Source organism: Artibeus jamaicensis, unplaced genomic scaffold, assembly GCF_021234435.1.
Source record: "Artibeus jamaicensis isolate MK-2021 breed Jamaican fruit bat unplaced genomic scaffold, CSHL_Jam_final contig_233, whole genome shotgun sequence".
NCBI classification, from domain to species: Eukaryota; Metazoa; Chordata; class Mammalia; order Chiroptera; family Phyllostomidae; genus Artibeus; species Artibeus jamaicensis.
In genome coordinates, this window is record NW_026521486.1 from 42,596,411 (window position 1) to 42,618,336 (window position 21,926).

At 37.5% G+C, this 21,926-nt stretch overlaps 1 protein-coding gene across 2 annotated transcripts in view; it reads left to right on the forward strand.

Annotated features, from left to right (window-relative positions):
- The window catches only part of PDZRN4 (PDZ domain containing ring finger 4), a 328,124-nt gene that overhangs the window by 300,105 nt on the left and 6,093 nt on the right, over positions 1-21,926 (forward strand). For both annotated transcript variants that reach the window (XM_053661858.1, XM_037135022.2), the window contains 3 exons: positions 9,042-9,140; positions 11,455-11,517; positions 18,650-18,751. In XM_053661858.1, the coding sequence (XP_053517833.1) occupies positions 9,042-9,140; positions 11,455-11,517; positions 18,650-18,751 (264 nt within the window). The remainder of the gene's footprint in view (positions 1-9,041; positions 9,141-11,454; positions 11,518-18,649; positions 18,752-21,926) is intronic.

A 21,926-nucleotide genomic window follows, 5' to 3' on the forward strand; every position in this document is an offset into this window, starting at 1 on the left:
GTAAAACACAAAGCTTTTTTCCATATTTTATAACCTTTTGCTATATTTTGTAATAGTTCTATTTTTCATGTTTAGTTTCCTTGGTTAGATCAGAAATATCTTCGAGGTAATGTGAACACAGTTACTTATATGAGAGTGCTACTTTTCCAAACAAGAACAAGAATAGGAAAACAAATAATTTGGGAACAATTATTATGACATTTATGGGACCTTGACTGGTTTAAAAGTCTTGTAATTTTTTTCCCGTTTTGATGACCATGGAAAAAGCTCTTAGCCACCACTCTGAAATAGCTTAGGAAAAAAAAACTTGCAATAATAGCCCTGTACCTCATTAGAAAAGCCTGCATTTCCTGCTCCAGTAACCAGCTGATGAAATAAAGTTCATCTTGTCAACAGGTTTATTTATTTCCCCTTCTTCTTCTGCTTTGTTAATCTTCCCTTTATGTTTCCCTAATAACACATGCTGGTAAAGTTCCTGAATGGTTTTCAGATAAAGGGAAGTTCTGAGGAGGACTGGCAAATTTCTGTTGTGTCAACATGGACTGGGGCGTCTCCCAGTCTGGAATTCAATGTATAATATCTGAAATAGATAAATGGAGACCCTCCTTTCTCATTCATCAGATCAGGAGATATTCAGGTCTGCTAATTGGTTTTAATGCATGTTATTAGAGTTTTATTGCCAGGAAAAATAAAAATGCTGTGCATTTCATGTATCATAATAGACTGGCATTAAAAAATAACTACGAGAGCCAGTTCCAAAAAAGAAGAGATAGAACAGGAAAAATCTCAAATCCGTGCTATCAAATTAATTCTTTGGGCACTTTGGGATTGTGGCCTATGGCAAAATGTAGAATCTACCAAATGTGGATTAATGCATGAATTCAGAATTAATCGCCTTGTATTTACAAAGAAGTTTTTTTTTTTAATTTTATACTGTGGTGTTAATCTGGAGATGTGGAACACCAGCATCTTTTAAAAATTAATCTTGTGGATCAAGATTCTTACTGACCATCAGATACTAGAATATGGTGCCATATTTTTGGATGATCATAGTAAGGCAGGCAGTATTATGGCTTTTTGTAGTAAGAAAAAAATTTTAATTCATTATTTGATTATAGTTCAACCAATGTATTACACATCAGGTATAAAATATAATAATATAAAAAACTTTTTCCTTTGATCCACTTCCAGGAACACAGATTTATTCTATATAATGTTTTACAATGTAGTTTCTGAATAATTTTTACAACTAATCTGACCCACAGTGAAGAAAACAGTGGATTTACACTATGTTTCACAAAAAAATTCCATTGCATGTTAACGTACTGACCCAACACGAAGCATAATAAATGGAATGTTATCCGATAAATTTAGATTAATATCCCCATTCAATTTTTAAAAAGCTCTGTTTGTTAACATGTCCCACAGTCTTTTCCTTTATTAAAGTTTAGCCCAAGTTTACAGTAAAAATCTCTCCTAAACTCTGTCCTTTGGAGCAGTCTTTGAGTCCTATAAAACCTAAATATACTCCTTCACTGCAGCTTTTTTTCTTGTTTCTGCCTTTTTTGCCACTGTGTCCCTACCCATATACCCTACATCCGTCTCAGCTTCTTTACCAAGTATTTAACAGGGCTTCCAGTATTCCCAAGTGTTGGCTGCCAATGACGTTGTTTCCCATTAGATAAAGTACTGATAACTGTTACCACCATAGCTTGTCACCCAAAGTTCGTATTTATAACCTAGTTTATTAAATTCCCTTCAACGTACACTGGAGGACCACTTTGTGAATGGTTACAGTTTGCTGTTATTGCTCTGCCATGCTGACCCCACCCCCCGGAGGAGCTATGGATCCTTACGGCTGGGTAACAGATATTTGGCCTTTTTCAAGTGAACTCCTGCCTCTTCAAAACAACAAGGGTCTTTGTTTGTTTGTTTGTTCACTTTAAAACAGCATCCAAAAGCAGATGGTATTGTCTTTATCGAAAACACAGCAGCTCGAAAGCATGGCCCCAAGTGTCAGCAGAAGTGCAGTCACTGAATCAGGAACAACCAAGGCACAAAAGGACAGCCTGTCTTTTTTGACTCTTTACTTTGCAGAGAGCACAGAGCTAATCTCAAAGAAATGCTGTTAACACTTTCTTTGGAACAAGCTATTTTCAGTAATTCAAAGCAAAGACAGTTACAAAAGCCAGGGCCTGAGATACAATGGACAGCAGGACCGGGTGAAAAGCAGTGCTATCAAAATGACGATAGATGTTTGAGCCTCTCAGAGAATGGCCCGTACTTCCATGTAAAAGTTTGGTGTACTCTTTCTTCTTTTTAAGTGTGTTGTAGACAAGAAGGGTTGAAAGAATAGGAAGAAAATTGTCAATTCAAGCCCTTCTCGCCTACAGTCCTGTGCTCATCACCCTGAGTCAGTTTACATTACAGCAAACGTTAGTTTCTCAACCTTGTCCTTGTCTCCACACATCTTACCTACATAACAGGCTTCTATCAGCTTCCCACATTCCAATCAGTGATTTTGCCACCTCCAATGTGCTCTTTTTTTGTACCCTTCAGGCGCTCCATGCTACATGAGAATTAACGAATCATACAGGATCCAATAAGATCACTATGCTTCTGCTGAAACCATCTTTTCAAACCGCAAGTCAGAGTGTATTTTCTCAATCACTCCTCTCTTCTTCTTGCAGAGTCCAAGTTACTTAATATGTTGCAGCACTCCATTGATGGCATGACCCCTGTTTACCTTTGCAGTTCTATTTTTCGCCACGCCACCTCATCTACCCAAATCTTAAACCCTTAGCTTCATACTCGTTAAGTACAAAGCTCCTCTAACATGACAAACTCTTTCCTATCTCTGTGTCTTTGTGTGAAAACTATTCTCTGCATGGAAATTTAGTTTTGATGAACACCAAGGTCAATTTCATCATCTCTTTCAAGGTGTTTTTTTTTAGGTTTTTCCAGCAACCCCAACCTAGAGCCGATCACCTTCTCTATTGGATTTTCGCCTAGCCTAACCTAGGTTGCTTTATTAATGCTTTTTCGGGTGTGTGTATAGCAATGAAAATGATCTAATAAGGAAAGAAAAACTGATAACACAAGAGAAAGAGAAGGAATCATTCCATGAGAAAAACTCTGAAAAAATTAAAAAAGGAATAATAGAGAATGAGGGGAGGAGGCACTGGCTTTTGGTAGAATTGGATGTCTTTCTTTCATTATAATGAAAGTACAAACTGTAAGATGGTTACAGATGAATTTAGACTAATGTTCTGAGTGGAGGGAAGATGAAGTAGTTTCAATTTCATCACTTCTTTTTTTCCATGAGGCATGGAACAGGATGATTGGCTACAAGTGAAGAGAGAGAAGGCACTGGAGCAGAGGAAAGAGGTGTGGAATACCAGAATGGGAGAGCAGAAAGTTGAAGTGGTAATGATATGCCAATGTCCAGTGAACTCTGAAGTGAGGTCATCAGCTGAGAGTGGTGGACAGGGTCTGTTGGAAATTTGAGAAAAGAAGTACACCTGACAGGGGAAATACAGTGTGATTGTCAGGCAGCACTGATGGCCCATTTGAGAACTGAGAACTGTGGTAGCAGATTTACAGTGAGAGCAGTCAGTGTGACTGCTGTGGTTGTGCATTTTCTTCCAGGACCACACAGCTGCTCAGGTAGGAATATAGGAAGTGTATAATTGGGCTTAACCATGATTGACCTTTGGCTCGGTGCTACAGTGGAGTCAGAAAACAACGAGGGAGTTGTGGATCTGTACAACAGATTGTTATGACTAACTATGGATTCCATGCTGGGCAAGGAGAGAAGAGAGGGCATGACAGAATTATTGATAGTAAGAAGTGGAAGGGTCATTACGTTCAAGGTCTAGTGCAAGGGCAAAGAGTGGGAATGCAAGAGTATCCGAGCTGATCAAAGAGTGGAGTGCTTAAAGCAGATGTTTTATAAGTAAAGCAACTATGGAAATGACATTTTATCAATAGTCTGTTTTGCACATTGTTTATGGCATGTTGAGCTATTTTGATGGAACACCCACCCACCCAAGAGCTAACAAATAAATCACAAAATCCAGCCTCAAATGACTGGATATTTAGCAGTGCCATTTGTAAGCTAACAAATGATCATTTTAATGGTCGTTCAAAACTTAGCAGCAGTTAAATATTTTTAAAAACCTGAATTTCTGGATTCTTACAAAGGTAAACTACATGATCCTAACACCTAAAAGCAACTGCAGTTTTCTCAAAAGCTACATAACCAAAAGAGAAAAGACCTTTATCTGATATAAATAGAAGCGTTTCCCTGGTTTCCTCCCATGCTTTTGTTCTTTGGCTTAGACAGGGCAGGGCTGGGCAAAAGCTCTTGGAGGGACAGGTCTCCGGGCCATGGGCCTGATTCTCTGGTTGGCGCAGCAGAAGTAACAATAGAAATCTGATGCATCGTCTCGCACACTCACCTGGATTTAAGTTTCTGTTCCTGGCCCACCATTCACAATACCGATTATTGATTACTGCCATCATGAATCTATTTCCTCCACCAATTATAAAGTATAAACAAAATCACTCTTTCATCTTTGCTAAGGTAAAAAAATCCATTCAAAATGGGTAATTTATGACTTCCTAAGGCAATTCAGAGCCCACAGTGAGAAGCAGACAACCTAGGTCATAAACAAATGTGACGGCTTTATTTCCCAAAGAATCCAGAAGGTCTGTAAGAATAGGAAATTGGGGATTAAACACTGCCCACATTTCATAACCATGTCACTGAAAAAGAAGCCATCGAATCAGGGGTTGGGGTTCAGGATGTTCGTGCAAAGACGTCGGCCACATTCCTTTTGCTTTCACTCTAATGTCTCTGTGAAAAGTGACCGAATTATTAGCTGCAGCAACTTGTTATGTGGGTTTAGAGTTGGGGCGTATGGCCTGAAATGCTGTAATAGCAATTTGGGTATTCCAGAAGTTTTATTATTTATTTCTTACTAAGTGTTACATGTGGTTTTCATTATCCAGAAGAGAATGACATTGAAGCAATATTTTCACAATAGAGTATCTAGGCTTCTCTTACTTGTGGGGGTGAAAATTTCCATATTTTCTGCTTAATTAATTTTTAAATAAATGTGTTGTGGAAACATCTAAGCATAGTGTTTCTCTACTTACTAACCAACAACACAAAATGGAAGGCAATAATGTACGACTAATATTAAACTTACATATGTTGTCTGAGAAATAAAAAACAGCAAAATGAATGAAATAAAACAGAAAATATGGACACACAGACCCCTCTCTCCCACGATTGTTAATTAATATCAGTGACCATCCTGTCAAATCCTGTCTCCTCTTCAAACTTGAGTAGTTACTGACAGCCATGGACTTTTCTCACTCAGGGGAAAAGCCTTTAGGGTCTAGACCTCAGAGTTCTTCAGAGTTTGGAAACAATTTGCTTAAAAAATCATGGCAGGCTTCGAGCCCCAAGAGAGAGTCCTTTCTAGAAAGCAAAATGTACTTTCTTCTCTTTTCTTTTCCTTGATTTTCCCCAGGCCCAATCGTAAAAAACTAAATATATATAAATTTTCCAGCACTGCAGTGTAACCGATTTATGTAAAATTCTCACTCTTGTCATTCTAAGATTAGAAGAATGATTCACAGCAAGCTTTACTAATGAACTTTAATCTTATACTCTTCCCTCCATCTCCATATAATCAATTCCTCACAGGATTAGATACCATGATTTGATTTTTTTAAAGGGACTTTATACATATTCCCAGAACATAGCATCCTAAAGCACATTGAAGCCAAAATGAGTGTAGTTTCATCAGATCTATGAAGCGATTCTTCCACCCGAGTCACGAATGACTTATGGGCGGTGAGCAGTGCCATCCGCGCCGGCTCAGCTTTGATTTGTATAGCCCGTGAATCGTCTCCGTGCACGAAATGTACAGAAGGTAGCATTTCACTTTTATGTTTTTCATCAAACGGCTTCCGAGTGACAGAGGGAGAGGTATGAAAGTTGTTAGGGAAAACATTCTCTATTACCAGGAGGTTGTTTCTTCAGAAGTCAGAGGCTGAGGTGCAGCGTGAAGGGAATGCTAAATTAAACCTGTGCCGGAGAATTCCTTTCGGATAATGAGGCTTTACAAAGCCACCTCTGCCTCGTACAAACAAAATGGTCTACAGGTAGCTGCTTATAAGCTATTTTGTCACAGAATTAAAGTAACTTTGATTCTAAAATGTATGCTTCTGGGCACCACTGCGAAATGTGTAATGTCAGAGGCAGTCTCAGACGAGGACAGACACAGGCGCACACTCGGGGCTGGCGTGGGGCCTGGGTTGTGGCCTCGGGGAACCTCCCTGAAACCTCCTTCACAGCCGGGTAATCATGCTGCCAGAAAGTTTGTCTTTTGAATTAAAGTTGCGTATTTTCGGTCTTTATTAGTATGCACCAGTGTCCCACATTTTAAGTAATTTTAGCAATGATCCCTCTAAGAAATATGTATTTGTCAGTTACCTTTGCATCTCAAGGGTTCCTTTCAAGAGAATAGAAGACCATGCCAAAAGCCAGATTTGTTTTAGGAGACAGGTAAGGTGGCAAACCTGAACTGCCTCTGGTTACCTACATAGGCAGCCCTCCAGAACTTCAGGAAGCTGAAAGGAAGTATGAGGGTGTTGAGCATCTTTAAAAGGGAGACATTGAAAGTAATGATGCCGTAGGTAAATTTGAGGCCTGTTCCACGGGTTGGCTTAGGTCCAATACAATGACAATATTGAAAAGTTATCTTGACCTCAGGATCTTAATCTCCTTTCCCCCATGATTCATGGGTAAACGCTTTTATGTGTGGTATTGAAGTCTTACAGGAAGATTCTGCCCTTTTTATGTTCCCATATCAGCTCCATTTAATTGCAAAATATTGTGATATGCATCTTCTGTACAAACACCAGGCCTGGGCACACCGCTGGAAAAGTAGAGAAAACATTCACGAAAAGCATGCTCCTTTCTGGAAACGCCTTCCCACAGGGAAGGGAGATCCCCCTGTGCCCTGGGAAGGACACTGAAAAGTCAGTGGGCTCAGCACTGGCTGCCGCTCTTCATTTGCCTGAATTTAAAGGTCCCAGGCCCAGCTCTTTATGGAGTGTTTAGGTTTCCTTGTAGGCCTCTTAGGAATCACAAACTTCTTTACTCCTTAACTGTGTACTTCATTGCTGTAATTGAAGCTCTTCTGTTGCTGTAATTCCTTCTTAATGTTACAGTTTTAGCCAGGCGTTCTTTCCCTCTGGAGGCATTAATTATTACTAGTTTTGAAAATATCCTAGCTTGGTATTACTTTCTGCTTCTGGTGCCCGATCATGTCACTTTTTCCTATTTTATATTTAGGTGAAAAGATTTTCCATCTTTTTAAAAAATTTTTTAGCATACTCTGTGCCCTTTTTAACCACTGTAATGAAATTTAGAGTGTCTTTGCCCACCAGTTAGAAAGTCATCATTCTTCACAGTTTCATGTATTTCACCAATTTGCGGTACATGCCTCAAGATAGAAGATTTAAATTTTATTTGATTTCATATTAGCTGTGAAATTATCGGTCACTGGAGGTTGTCATAGTCTACCCATGCTAATGATTTACCTATGGTTTTTAGTATGTCATTAAAACAAATGGTTATTATTCAAAGACAAAGACTTTGCTGAAATGTCATATTGAAAGGGAGGACACGTCTTCAAATGTAGCAGAGTATCCTGGTAGTTGTCTTCTTGTTTAAAGTAAACTTTTCTTTGTTTAGTCCTGGTAATTATTTGAGATTATAAATAGTTAAGGGGATACTTTATTATTATCGACCTTCAAAATCTTTTTATTCACACACACACACACACACACACACACACACACACACACACACACACTACCTCCAATTAAAGAGGAAAAACTACTTAATTATTTACAAAAAGTTACAAGCATTAGGAAATATTTTGAAATAGGAACAATCGCCCTTCAACGAGCATTTGCTGAGTGTCCACCCTCAGCAAATCCCTGATCTAGACCCTGGAGAAAGAGCATTAAGCAAGACAGACAAGTTTGTAATTCCCACAGAGCCTGGGTTCTGGAAACTTGGTCCAGACTTCACTTTCAATTTAATTTTACTTTGTCCTTTCTCATCTGATTATTTACTAAATGGCCTTATATTCTCCATTCAGTAGGAACCAGTTCTCCATGATGAGGGTACCAATTTGTGTTTTAGTCCTTAGAATTTTGCAATTTATCCTAAAGTCATCTGCTTCTGAGAGTAGTACTTGTATAATTCTATTTCATTATATAAAACTGAAATACACTGAAATTTATTATTATTTTACTGAATGCCATTCAGGAAATAGATTCAACATACATTACCTAAGGACTGACATTTCAAGCCCCTTAGCCATGTGTTTCAATAAACGTATTTCCTTGTTCATTTGCTGCTACATTTTGAATCATTGCCTCTGCCCACATGATTGCTGATGTCTCTCCCTTCAGCCTGGATGAACCATTTTTATCCCAAGGACAAGAACTTCCTCCAAATAATAGAAAACCTTGACCTATGCCACACAAAATACTTGCTAACTATCATGTTGTATAGAACTCAAAAGAAGAATTAATGTAGAATCCAACTGAGTCTGTTTTTATTTGAACTATGTTTTGTTTTATAAAAATATAAAAAGCACAGTGATTCTCAATATTTTTATAAACATTTGCAAATATTTTATTGATTCCATCTTTTTGCTGTATGCATACTTTGTTTATACTTCATTGTGTGAGTTCAAAGAAGTTTTAAGTTTATGATTTAATGTGAAAAATTGCACATTTTCAACTTTACAGCACAATTTAAAACACTGGCTTGAATATGTAAAAAAACATTGGAGGTAAACTTTGGTGATTTAGATAACAACTTTATTTCAAATATTGGGCAATAATTGTGGACATGTCCCATGGTAGCCCAGAGTGCCAGAGAGTTCTCCATTTTGCTGTGGGAATTCTCTCTGAGATAAATGTCATTGTGTGTGTGTTTTTCTCAGGAGGTTGAGTTGTGCCGTGTTAGCAGTCAAGAGAAGCTGGGTCTGACCGTCTGTTACCGAACAGATGATGAAGAAGACACTGGCATTTATGTCAGCGAGGTAAGAAATGCCATGGAGGGCAGGTGAGAGGAGGGAGACTATGAGGAATGGAGTAAAACAACTGCACAATGAGAAAAATCCTTGGGAGGCTTGAATGTGAAGAATTGGCCATGTTCCAATACTTGTCACTTTCAATTAGGAAAGTAAATTATGTTGCCCACGTAACGAAATTATTATCAGCTTGTTTAATGTGGATGCTTTCACCACAAAATCCCAGTAAGGAGAAAAAGCAAAAATAGTGACATTGTCTAAATTTGAATAAATTCCCATAAGTATGCAGGAGGTGGGGCAAAGTTTCTGATCAGCAAACATTTGTCCTTCCATTCTACCATGTCTTCTATTGGTTCTGTTAACAATAGCAGTGGCTAATTGTTCTAAATCTGATATTCACAACAGTCACATATTTCACTCTGCTGACGGGACTAATAAATTTAAGTATTCAAGGAATGCATCATCTATTAGTTTGTTTTCATTCAACCCCATCATTACTTTTGAAAAAAAATGAGGTGCTTAAATGTGAAACACCCTCTGTGTTAATTACTTTGAAAAATGGGAAGCAAAATTTATTATTATAGGTGATTATTTAAAACTCCCAAAAAAATCTTTTTATCAGAAAGGGTAAGGTATATTTTTAATTATATATACTTAAGATTAAAAATTATATAACTTTGTAAACACATGTATGTATATATGTATATGTACATGCATATTTACCTAACTCCTCTATATATGCATATAAATATTTATATGCTTATATAAATATAAATATGCAGGATTTAGACAAACCAGATACTAATTGCTGTTCAATGCTCTTTCAAGTTTTCTTGGCCACGTTCTTGAAAACATTACCTGACTTACTGAGCTTTGGCTTCCTCACTTAGAAACTTAGTACGACAATGCTTATCTCATTGTTTTTGTAGCGGTGTTTATAATACATACGTAAAAGGTAATGTAATTAGCGCACTTAGAAAACTATACAGCTCTACAAATGTAAACATTACTCTATCACTTTACCAAAGAATTTACTGGCTGGTTCTTGTAATGAGAAAATCTACAGAAAATGTCTGGTTTATATACCTCTTTTAAATGTACAACTATGATAATCCCTGCAATTATGGTGAGGAAGTAGAAAGAAACACCTGCAGAATTATCTTTTGTAATATGTGCAGAAGTACAAATGTAGAAGTTTAATATTAGTTTGATTACAGTTCTAAAGACAAAGTGTGAGATGTGAAAGGCTTCTGAATAGGATGCAATTGATTAGTCATCCCTCACTTCCTTCTAGTAAGTCTCTATTTACTATCTAAATATGTCAGCTTTAGAACTTTACTTTTCAGGGATAGTAAAGAAGCCACAGGAACGGAACATATGCACTTGGAAAGAATGTTTTCCTTATACCTCTTATATATAATTACAGTGTCTTTTGTTCTTGATTGATCACTTAAGACTCATTGATTAGGTGGCACCAACCTAATAAACCAATTAATAACTGACATCTGGATAGGATGGATTAACTTCGTGTAACACGGGAAATACTTTGCTTGAAAAAGAAAAGCTTTGGTGAAATAAACTCAAATAAATAGTCAGAAGCCATCATGTGAAATGTGATAGATGGAATTACCCCTAGGGAACTCTAAGTCACCACTCAAGTTTAGCCCATTACAATGTTAGTAAACTCTTAATAGAACCTTAAATATCTATTTACTCCAAAAATATTTAGTTAATGTACTTACCCTATATATAAAGAAGTGTCTAGAAATAATCTATGTGGGTAGGATTTTTTAAAATTAAGCAACATAGATTAGAAATCTCTTTATAAATTAATGTGCCCATTTGAAAGAAATCCCTTTAATAAATACAGACTTACAGTATAGCTATCAGCTTTTCGAAGACAGCTATGGCAGGATTTAAAAATCACCGTAGTAGAAACTAAATTTCCTTGGTCCAGCGAATCCTAGGTATTAATATCAGCTGAAGACTGTGTCTGACAGTTGGGGTACAGAAATGAGCGAGTGGATACAAAAAAGAAGAAAGGATAAAGGAAGCAAAGCAGAAAGAAGGAGAGGGAGGAAAGAAAAAAATGGTCTTCAAATCATGTTGTTCTCTAGTCCTCTTTAATGGTATTTTTCCTCATTCTAAAAGTTACATTTTTGGAGTCCATGACTTTTTCAACAGAGAAAAATTTGACATGCATTCTATAAATCAATAAAGAATCCTGAGCCAGGTTTTTAGAAATATTTTTGAAACCATATGTTTTAAGTTTGGAGACGGATATCGCAGATGCAGTTGGAGATGTGTGTCCTCTCTGTTGCAGGTGGATCCAAACAGCATCGCTGCCAAAGACGGCCGAATTCGAGAGGGGGATCGTATTTTGCAAGTAGGTGGTGTAGTTATTTCCTTTAGTTTCCTGCTACGTGTCCAACGGTTTTAATTTTATTTGTTGCTTATAAAAGGTTAGAGAAAAGAACCTGTCTTTGTTTTGGATAGTAACATCTACAAAATAAAAAAGATATTATGTGGATTTTTTTCTAGTAAAAATAGTGCCATTTATTCAGAATTATCAGCTAATAGTTACTGATTAAGACATCATCTCTAAACTCAGATAACTTGACTCCAACTTCCAGCTCCACACTTACTTGGGCACATTACTTAGCCTCTCATTGTAAACCTGTTTCCTCATCTAAAAAATTGTAATGCTAGCCCTGGCCAGGTGGCTCAGTTGGTTGGGCGTCGTCCCGTACATTAAAGGCTGTAGATTCGATTTCCTGGTCAGGGCATGTACATAGGTTGTGAGTCGATCCCCAAGTAGGACGAGTATGGGAGGTAACAAATCAATTATTTCTCTCTGTCTCTCTTCCTTCTTGTGTCTCTAAAATCCATAAATATATCCTCAGGTAAGGATTCAAACATATATAATAATAAACATTGTAGCAAAGGTTAAATGTAATTATGCATGTGGTATTCTTAGCACAGTGCACAGTAAGTAATAAACATTAATTGCTATTATTACCAGCAGCATCAGCAGCAGTCATTGCTGCCTTTTCCAGAATTAATCAGGTGACAAATCCCAATGTTCCATTACTATGTGAAAGTCTAGAAGTCTGAAGACAGCCATGTCTTCAGACTATATACTGATGAGTTGTTCTGGAGGAAATAGGCTTTCTTCTCCATGTGGAAATGTGAAAACATAGAGACAGACTGAATTTCACCTGAAGGAGAGATGGTAAGCACGTCATAGAGGGGGTTGCAGAACTGGAAAAATGCAGGGCCAAATCAGTACCAACTTTGAAAGCCAAAGTTTCTATTTTAAACTTGCCTTGACCTGCTCTGTCCCTTCTGAATCCTTTCCCATGGAGAATGGTTACAGAGAGACACACAGCTCCCCAGCTTCTGTGTCCAGATTAACCCAAAACAAGAACACAGGCCCTTGAGGGTTGAGTTACACTGCAGATCCAACTGCAGAACAGGAAGGAGGACCCGCAGACAAACTAAGGGCAGTATCAACTGTTAAAACGTTCTGCAAAACTTTCAGTCATTATGACAGATCGATAGCCCCATTCCTTCTTACTAGATATGGAGCCCTGAAGAACATTTCTTTGAATTCAGTACACTTGAATTCAATACACTACCTAGAACAGGGCTTCAGAAACAGACAAGACACCTTCCCAGCATCTGGGGACAGCCCCGTACAATTAGGAAGATGGCTGCATACACAGATAATTACAAATGCGATTGGCATTGTCATGATAAAGGTGTATCCACGCCACACTGGGTACGTACTGTGGGGTTATCCTGCCCAGCCTTCTGCTTGTCGCCTTTCCTGCCTTCAGAGGGACACCCGCTGAACCACACCACTTCTGCATACATTTCCTTCCTCTCGCTAGATGCCATGGAATTCCTGTTTCATCAGAGACCCTTTACTAAGACTCCAATTTTAAAATAATAAAAATATGGATTAGTGACCATTCATGGTCCCTCTTGTTTTCAGGAAACTTCCAGAATATATATCATTTCTTCTTCAGTGAACTCCCTAAGTGGGGGCCCATAGTTAACAAGCTGGGCTGCGTCTGGCATTGGACATATTAAAGGAAGGAGAGTGACTCAGGAAGCCAAGACTTAGTCTTGTTACTCCAATATCCCCAGTGTCTTTCTCATGAACATGTGAATGAATGAATGAATGAATGAATGAATGAATGAATGAAACAAAGGTGTTCTGTGGGGAGAGTGATAGGAGAGATGAATAAAATCTGCAGTAAAGCTTTATTTGTGCTGCCTCAACAAGAAATAAGGGTACCATTTTAATGTATGATCTGGATAACAAAAGCTTTAAAAATATTTTAAATTTTTTGTTTGGAAATAATTTTAAATGTATTGTTCACTTTGTTAACATCTTCAACTAAGTACACTAAAAAGAATGTAACTTTTTTTTACACGCGGGTCCATGTTACGCCCAGCAATCATTACACAACATTAGAATAAATAGAGTAAAATGCTCAGTGACTAAAAGGTCTGGAAGTTTTTGTGCCCTGTATAACATGACCCTTGGTGGCTACATTTTGTGATATGCCAGGTGTATATTTTGTCATTGTTCTCTTACTGTTTCCAGCTGTCACCTCCTCTCACCACCCCCATGCCGCACCCCGTACCTTCTGCTCCCGCACTGGCTCCCTCCCTAGTTTTTACCTAACCGCTTTTCCATGGCCAGAGTCATGGACATAGCTTTTAAAATGACCTCTATTAGTTCTGTGGCTAGAGTTGGATAAAAATAAATACATGTGTTTCTGCACATGCATGTTGCATGCTTTGACACTTTATTCTTGGCTATATTGTGGGCAGGAAATGTGTTTAGATAAAATATTTGCTGGATAATATGGCATTTCTTAATGGAGTTGGTTCCCTGAAGAAACAACAGCAGAATTGATAAAGTGCTGTTGTCTGTCTGATCACTTTATATTCAGTGGCAAATATGTCCCACTTAATGAATAAATACATGTCACATTAAAAAGCCTAGAATTCAATTCTGTCTGCACACACAGGAGAAACAAAGGGTCTGGAGGGTGATAGTGAAATTATATTAAATAAAACTGTGACAAAATTGTACCCATAGACAAATAGCCCCCATATGGCTGAGGAGGAGATTATGGGATACCCTGTAATGAAGAATTAATGACTCCTTTCCCAGGGAGATGACAGTGAGAGAAAGGCAGGATTTACTTCTTATCCTTCAAGTTTCCTGGGGCTTTTATTTAAATGAATCTCTTTAGAGCCATTGTGATTTTAATTTCCTGTTCTTGAGGACCTCAGTAGAGTACTTCCAGGGTCTTGCCCTCATTGGGTAGCTAAATTTTTCCAAATGAATAGCGTGGCCCTGTTTAATGCTCTCACCCAATGACACCAAACACACTGAGCTCGGCATGGGAGACGGATATAGGGTAGGGATCAGGCAGTAGAGACACCATGACCCAACTTGATGAGAACATATTCTAGCTATCACGTATGTGTTTTTTCTCTGCATGGGCTTGACAGTTCTATCTGCTGTGCTGTTACCACAAATGTGTGGTATGAGATGTCTCCTCAGGAATTAATATGGAGAAGTCCTCTCACAAAATTGCAGCACCAAATAAAGACATTTCTGAACCAGACAGGAAGGATTAAATAGCACCTATGATCAGCTTTCCAAAGGAGAGAGTGCTGTGTTTTCATTTACTCCTTGAGATAGTAACCATTTAATATTCTGTGTAAGCAGCCTAATTTCATGTTGGCCAAAACAAGTCTATTGTATTCCTAAGGAATAAAAAAAACTCCCTGCAAAAACTCCCTCCTAACAAGCTCTCTTTCTCTTTTTCTACACATGAACATGTCCTCCGCATTTGGTTCTGCTCTTCTTATCTTCTTCCTTTTATAAGCTGTTTTACCTGATTTCTGGGATTTTTTTGCATCTCTACATTTTTATACTTCATTCACCTTCTTTCTCTACACCCTAAAATATAAATACATTGAAATGAATTGTTTCTCTTCTGCCTAACATTATTGTGTTTTCAAATAATAAATTTCATATAAATAGCAGGACACCTACAATTTTAGTTGCCCACTTGCCTTGATATACTAGTATGGGACAACTAAAAATTGGTATATTCAAACAAAAAAACAAGCTAAATTAAACCATTTCTAGGATTTTAGCATTTTACACACACACACACACACACACACACACACGCACACGCATATACAGGAAATTGGGCCCAAAGTGAAATTTTAACTGATTTATCTTTGTAATTGCCACAGATCTCTTCTGGGCCAAGGCAATATCTACCTTGAAACTGATATTGTACACAGCCACCCACGGAAAATGAGACAGACATATTATCTAGCAAAGCTTTTCCTCATTTATAACAGAAGTTACGAGTTGCCTTCTCCTGGTTCCCTTCCCCTCTCTTTTTTATTTTTATTTTTTATGTATTGATTTGGGGGCAAGAGAGAGAAACATTGATTTGTTGTTCCACTTATTTATGCATTCATTAGTTGACTCTAGCAGATGCCCTGACCAGGGGTCATAACCTTGGCTTATTGGGAGGATGCTCTAACCAACAGATCTATCTGTACAGGGCCTCCCTCTCTCCTTTCGGAAAGGAAAGTATTTCATTAAGTTGCACTGATACCGCCCAACTCCTTGTCTCCCACCCTTGTTTCTGGGTGCTGCCCCTTTTGTGTACCAGTGTCCCAGGCACAGCCAGCCACTTTCCCACATTCAGTCCCATACCTACAAGTTGTCATTAAGGAGCAAGAGCAAAGGAAGGGGGGCAGCTCTATTTAATTCCATCCCTCATATCTTTTCATTCCTTGAGAAGCATTTCTGCTAAAACCCATGGCTGCATTTCCTGCCTCCGAATCAGTTCGAGTATCAGACTAAAGTCCTGAGGACAAGATCTACCAGACTTTGGCTGAAATATGCTTTGTTTTGAAAAAGAAACAATAAATCACTCTTTCATGCCATATATCAGTGACAAATTTATTTCACTCCACATATGATTCTGGATGTAAAAGTATTTCTAAAATATATGATCTGCTTGCCACCTCACCCAGAAAAACAAGGACTACTGCCAGGGCTGGGGACCATAGCTGTAGGTCATTATGACTTTTTAGAGGAGAGAGTTGAATACCAGCAGTGAAATAACTTAAAAGGAAACATAAACATATTGTTTCTTGATGGCTCTCTTTGAGTTAAAAGTATATATGAGAAAGCTTTTAAAACAGAACCATGTTTACTATGATAGATTTAATTGTTATGCATGAATTTTAATAGATTTGCTTTATTTAGAAGGAAATAGTTTTTCCTTTACTGAAGATTAAAATATAAATAATAACAGTAATAACAACAGCAGCATCAACAGTAAAGTGTGCCAGCCTTGAGCACTTTATACCAGGCACTTATTTAAACTCTTTATATGTGTTAACTCATTTAATCCTTATAACAATCCTGTTAAAAAGACACTGTGACCTGCACTTTAATACAGGGAACATCATAAAAGCATTAAGCTAACATAAATGGAGTGTATTTAGATTAATGGTAAGTTATATGAAGAATATGGCAGTATATATATACACAAATGGAGACGAGGGGGAGAAAGCAGTGAGAATTTTATTTTGAGTGGGGAAGAGGAAGATAAGCTGTGTGAGATCATCCAGCTCAACCCCCTTAGGGTCAAAAGGTGCCTGTAGTGGAGGGGAGGTGATTAGGTCCATGAATGACAGACAAATAGATGCACTGCAGATACACTACTGAGAATTAGTATAAAATAGACATAATCCTAAAGTTCAAAAAAAGTAAAAATTTTCAGACTGCACTTAGTTAGGGGTGGGAGAGGAGAAATGGATCCATCACCATCAATTTATCTTTATTTGAGGAAAAAAGTCCTTGGATTCAGCACAAAAATACCTTTTTAGATATATATTCATGAAAAAAAACAGCACACGCTTCACAGTCATTAGTCTCCATATTGGAATCATAGCTTCTATATTCTAATTTGATCAATTTTATTTGTGAATTACAACCAAGAAAGAAAGAAAGAAGAAATCAAATTTGAAACTTATAAAAGCAGAATTTCCCACATATACAAATGAAAAATTAAGGTGATATTCTTTTGGTTAAAGTAAGAAAATACAAAATGTGATTTTGCTTCCCCTTTTGCCTGTTATTGCCTGCTTTATTTGTATTAAGTATATATGATAAGAGTCTAAGCATATGGATCATTTATTGCAGCTCCAAGTTGAGATGTCCTGGGCTTGCTTTCAATATTTATGTCTGTCAGCATGTATCAGCCACCATCCCAGAGACCCATAACAAGAAAACCTCAGTAGTCTACTTCTTGTTTTTAAGCAGAAATCTTTAGTGAAATATGTTAGATTAATTACTGAAAAAATGGTCAGTACAACACATTTTAATTTATTGACATAATTAATACTTATTTTAGATAGAATTACTTGACCTCCTCAACTGAAATTTCTCTTTCTATATTTTGATTATATGTTGTAGATGAAATATCTCATTGTTATGGATTTGAATCAATGAAATAAAATAAATTTAAAACACCCAAAGGAAAAAATGGGTTAACTAAGAGCTAAATACATTTAAAGATGAAAATGTAGTTTAAAATACAAACTTTAGAAACCTTATGTGCTCTGTAAGAAATCAGAAAAAGAAAAAAAGGATACATTTTAAATGCCAGTGGAATCTTTTCTTTTTAATCAAAAGTTTACTCAAGCTTGATTTCTTTCACTAAGCATCCTTATGAAAAGCTAATGTTACTCTATGTTAATTTTTTAAAAATTGAAGTACAGTTAAGAGATGAGACCTAAGATACTGCCTTAGTTTTATTATTTAGGATAAGAATAAATTTTATACAACTGAAGTATTGATGAGGATGTGACTGACGAAGTATTCCCTCTTTCGATTAGTTAAGCACTGAAAGATATTCTGAAAATGATTTGGGACAACTGAGTCAGACCCACACACAGATAGGAAATGATTCAATGAAAATGCGATCAGCAGTGGCCTGGGAGGGTTGCCTGGTGAGAGATGATACCACAGCTCTCTAATTGGCTCGCAGCGAGCATGCAGAATGACGAATTTCAGTTGTGGTATTGCCACACTGCTTCCCCCAGCACTATTATCTCAGAGTGACACTTCCATTACTCTGAGCAGAGAAAGATGAACGTCACCTGTCAGGGGCTGGTTAATTGTGTTGCTAGATGTATGTTGCCAGGGCGCGGGTTGGACATTTATGAACATAACTGCTTCCTCTGATGTCCGCCATCCTTCAGGGATCGATATGGCGCTTATAGTAAGCGCGTAATTGAGTGAAGGCACTTACCACTGAGGGGCTGAAGATGAGCCCATTGTGTGAGCTTCATTGTCCATACATTTACCATAAATGGGCTGATATTTGCCATTTGTTGTGTTCAGCATTGTGGAAATGGAAACTAATGTGCCATTTTCATTTGTTTTCTAGATAAATGGCGAGGATGTCCAGAATCGAGAAGAAGCCGTGGCATTGCTCTCCAGCGATGAGTGCAAGAGAATCGTGCTGCTTGTTGCGAGGCCAGAGATGCAGGTCAGAACAGAGACCGGAAATTCTCCAAACCGAATTTCTGGCTGCTCTCTGCTATTCTATACCAAATCAGGACCAGGGTATTTGCAAAACCAAGGATACAAAATATAATTGACCATCTTTTCTAACTTACCAATCTACTAAAAATAATTCTAACTTAAAACTCCCTTGTATTGCTCCACCGAATGACAGTTAAACATCTTTTTAAAAAAGAAAAACATAAAATTGAATCACTATTTTCCCCTTCCACTCACCAATTATTTAAATGAATTCATAAATGAAAAAATGGTTGACTCCACTTGATTTTTCATTCTATGTGGATCCTTGCTGTAAGTTTCCATCTAAAAATACTTAATTGGCATATTAAGGTATCTTAAAAGAATCTCTAATGAGAGAAACATTAGCATATCTAACTATCAACTTAAATCTTTTTAGGATAACTTTATTAAATAAAATGCCTTTCATAGCATGATGTGGTTCCATGTATAGTAAATGAATTTTTTTTCCAAATTTAGTGTGAGAATAACATCTGTCTGGCTCAAAACAAACTGATAGCTTCTAAAGGGATTTTTTTTATATCTTCACAGAGGGAGATATCATGAAAGTAAAGGAGAGGTAATGGTGGACAAAATGTACTATCAGTCCTTCCTTTTATATCCTTTTATACCCACCACAATGCAGAAAGGACATTACACTGTCACCATTCTATCCATCTGTCAGTAGTCAGAGTGAACTTGGTTATATCACCATTTGTCTCCTAGGTTATTGATCTGATATTTTTCAGACTCAGTAACTACATGCTTGCTATAAATTACATTGAGTAAGTATATTTCAGTGTCAGACCGAATCCTGACTTGAATATAGTGGTTGAAAAAGATCACCCCTTCCGCATATATTTCCTTTATGCCCTTGACCATTCTAAATGCTTCCCATAAAGCTTGCCATAGCCCAGGGCAGAGTAAAGCTGCACACCTGCGGTCTTAGGGGTGGGGAAGGGAGCCCACACCACCGTCTGGACTGCCTGTTTGGGGGTGAATTTTTAAAATGCATATGGAATTATAGTAATTATCTGGAAATGTCACAAACCAGGTTATCTCACTAATCCTGTTTTTCTTGAAAAAGAACAGAATGATGAGGCCAAACACATATTAATGAAAATCATGGTAAATTAAAGAGAACCCAAGAGTCATCTCTGTTGTAGAAAAGGTATCTCAATGTTATAATGTAGTTTCCCTGCCCTTTCCAGGTAGCTGCCAGAAAACCTCATTAACTTAGAATTAAAGCACTTCCTTCCCACATAGCTATAGTGGGCTTTGGAAAGAACAGGAATTAGTGATGTAAGACCAGCTCTTGTCAGTCTTAGAACACAGATGCTGGGTAGACCCAGTGGCATTTTCACGTATCTGACTACACTCCTGACCCAAAGGAATGAGGGTTGAAGGATGAATTTTCAAATAAGATTTCCTTTCCACAGTTGATAAAGAATGGTCACCTGACTCTGCGGGATACTGTTCTGTCTGTCGAAATCAGAATCTGCATGAGTCCCATGCTCCAGAAGCCCCTTGGCTTTCACACACAGGAATGAAGCTAATTGCCTTCAGAAAAAATCAGATATTTAGAAAAATAAAGAAAGAAAATGCATTTTAACACCATACTTTAGAAATGTAACTTAAGCAGTACATGCTAGCAAGTGACATTTTAAAAAAGACCAAAAAAAAAACCCCTTGTCTTTATATCACCCATATTTTTCATCAATTTTAATATATCTTACTACTACATTTTTTGCCTGTATATTTGATTCAGGGAGAATGTGGAAGTTCTTTGAGTGCTTTTTTGAGCCACTTTTGTTAATGTTTCGAATATTCTCTACATCCTTGGAAATGATCTATAGAGTTGCTAGGGGCAATATTGTGCAACTGTGCAATATTTTTAAATAACTCATTTCTCTCATTCCCTGTCAACTTTCATTTTCTGCCCATTTTCTTCCTCAGAAACCATTAACGATATTGCTATTCTCTCCTCTTCCCCTTGGGACATAGGGACAGAGAGGGCTCTCAATGAGAACTTGTAATCACTACTTTTGAGACAGCACAGGTTGTTTCTTTCTCTGAAATGCCGGTGTGTGATCCACTCCTGCAGACAGGTCCCCCTGCATTATAATGACAGTCCTCCCTCTCCTGCAGCTCAGCTCAAGGGGTATCTCTGTCTCTGCCACAGCACTAGACTCAGGCTCCCATGAACACACATCTAGGTGGAAAGGGACGGGGAAAGGAAGTGAGAAGAACCTCCTCTCACAGTGCTGTGCATACCTCCAGCTCGGAGGAAAGGCTAATCAGAACACTGGCTACAGAGGGCGACTCAGGGATGTGCGGGGTGAGTTAGTAAGAAAAGAGTTATAGGGAACCAGGCATTTCAACCCCATGGTCTCCTTACCTTTCCTACATCTCCATTTAAATTTCAGAAGACTTTGTTCCATCATTTTCTGCGTCAGTGTCAGCAAATATTTTGTTTTGACCTGTTTTAAGAAATACTCCTTGGTGTGCCTATAAAAAGTAAACACTTTTAGTTCTAAGCTATTTCTTTTGGAGTCTAGCATTTGCAGCTTCATGAATCTTAAAAGGGATTAAAGGAAGTAAAATTTGGACAATTATAAATTGGACTGCATTTTTAATTTTTAGTCAGCTTCATTTTCACAGTTCATCTGCATATCAAAGTCAGTGGGGTGGAACTTGATCAAGTTATTAAGGCTACATTAAGACAAATGAGATAAATAAATATGTTCAGGCTTTTGGCCCCAGTAAAATTTGAGGTAATTTTAGTTCTAGATAGCCTTTAATAAATATCAAGAAACCTATGACTGCCTGCATGTTAATGAATATGATACACATACCAGAATGTCTCTTCTGGTACAGTTTAATGTCTTTCTGTTAGATTTGTTTTTAAGTTTTAGATTCACTTCTCTTTAAAAGGTGATTTTGCCCATTTGTTTAACGATGAAAGCACCTCAAACTATTGTCAGTTTGGGCTCACTAGAAAGCTGCTGTGTCTCTATAACACAGAAAAAGCAGAAATCTGACAATAATTCCATTAATTTAGTAAGTGCCGAGAGCTAATTTACATAACCCAGCTCCCAAATCCACTTGGAGAAAAATTATCTGTGTTGGCTGTCAACACTCAT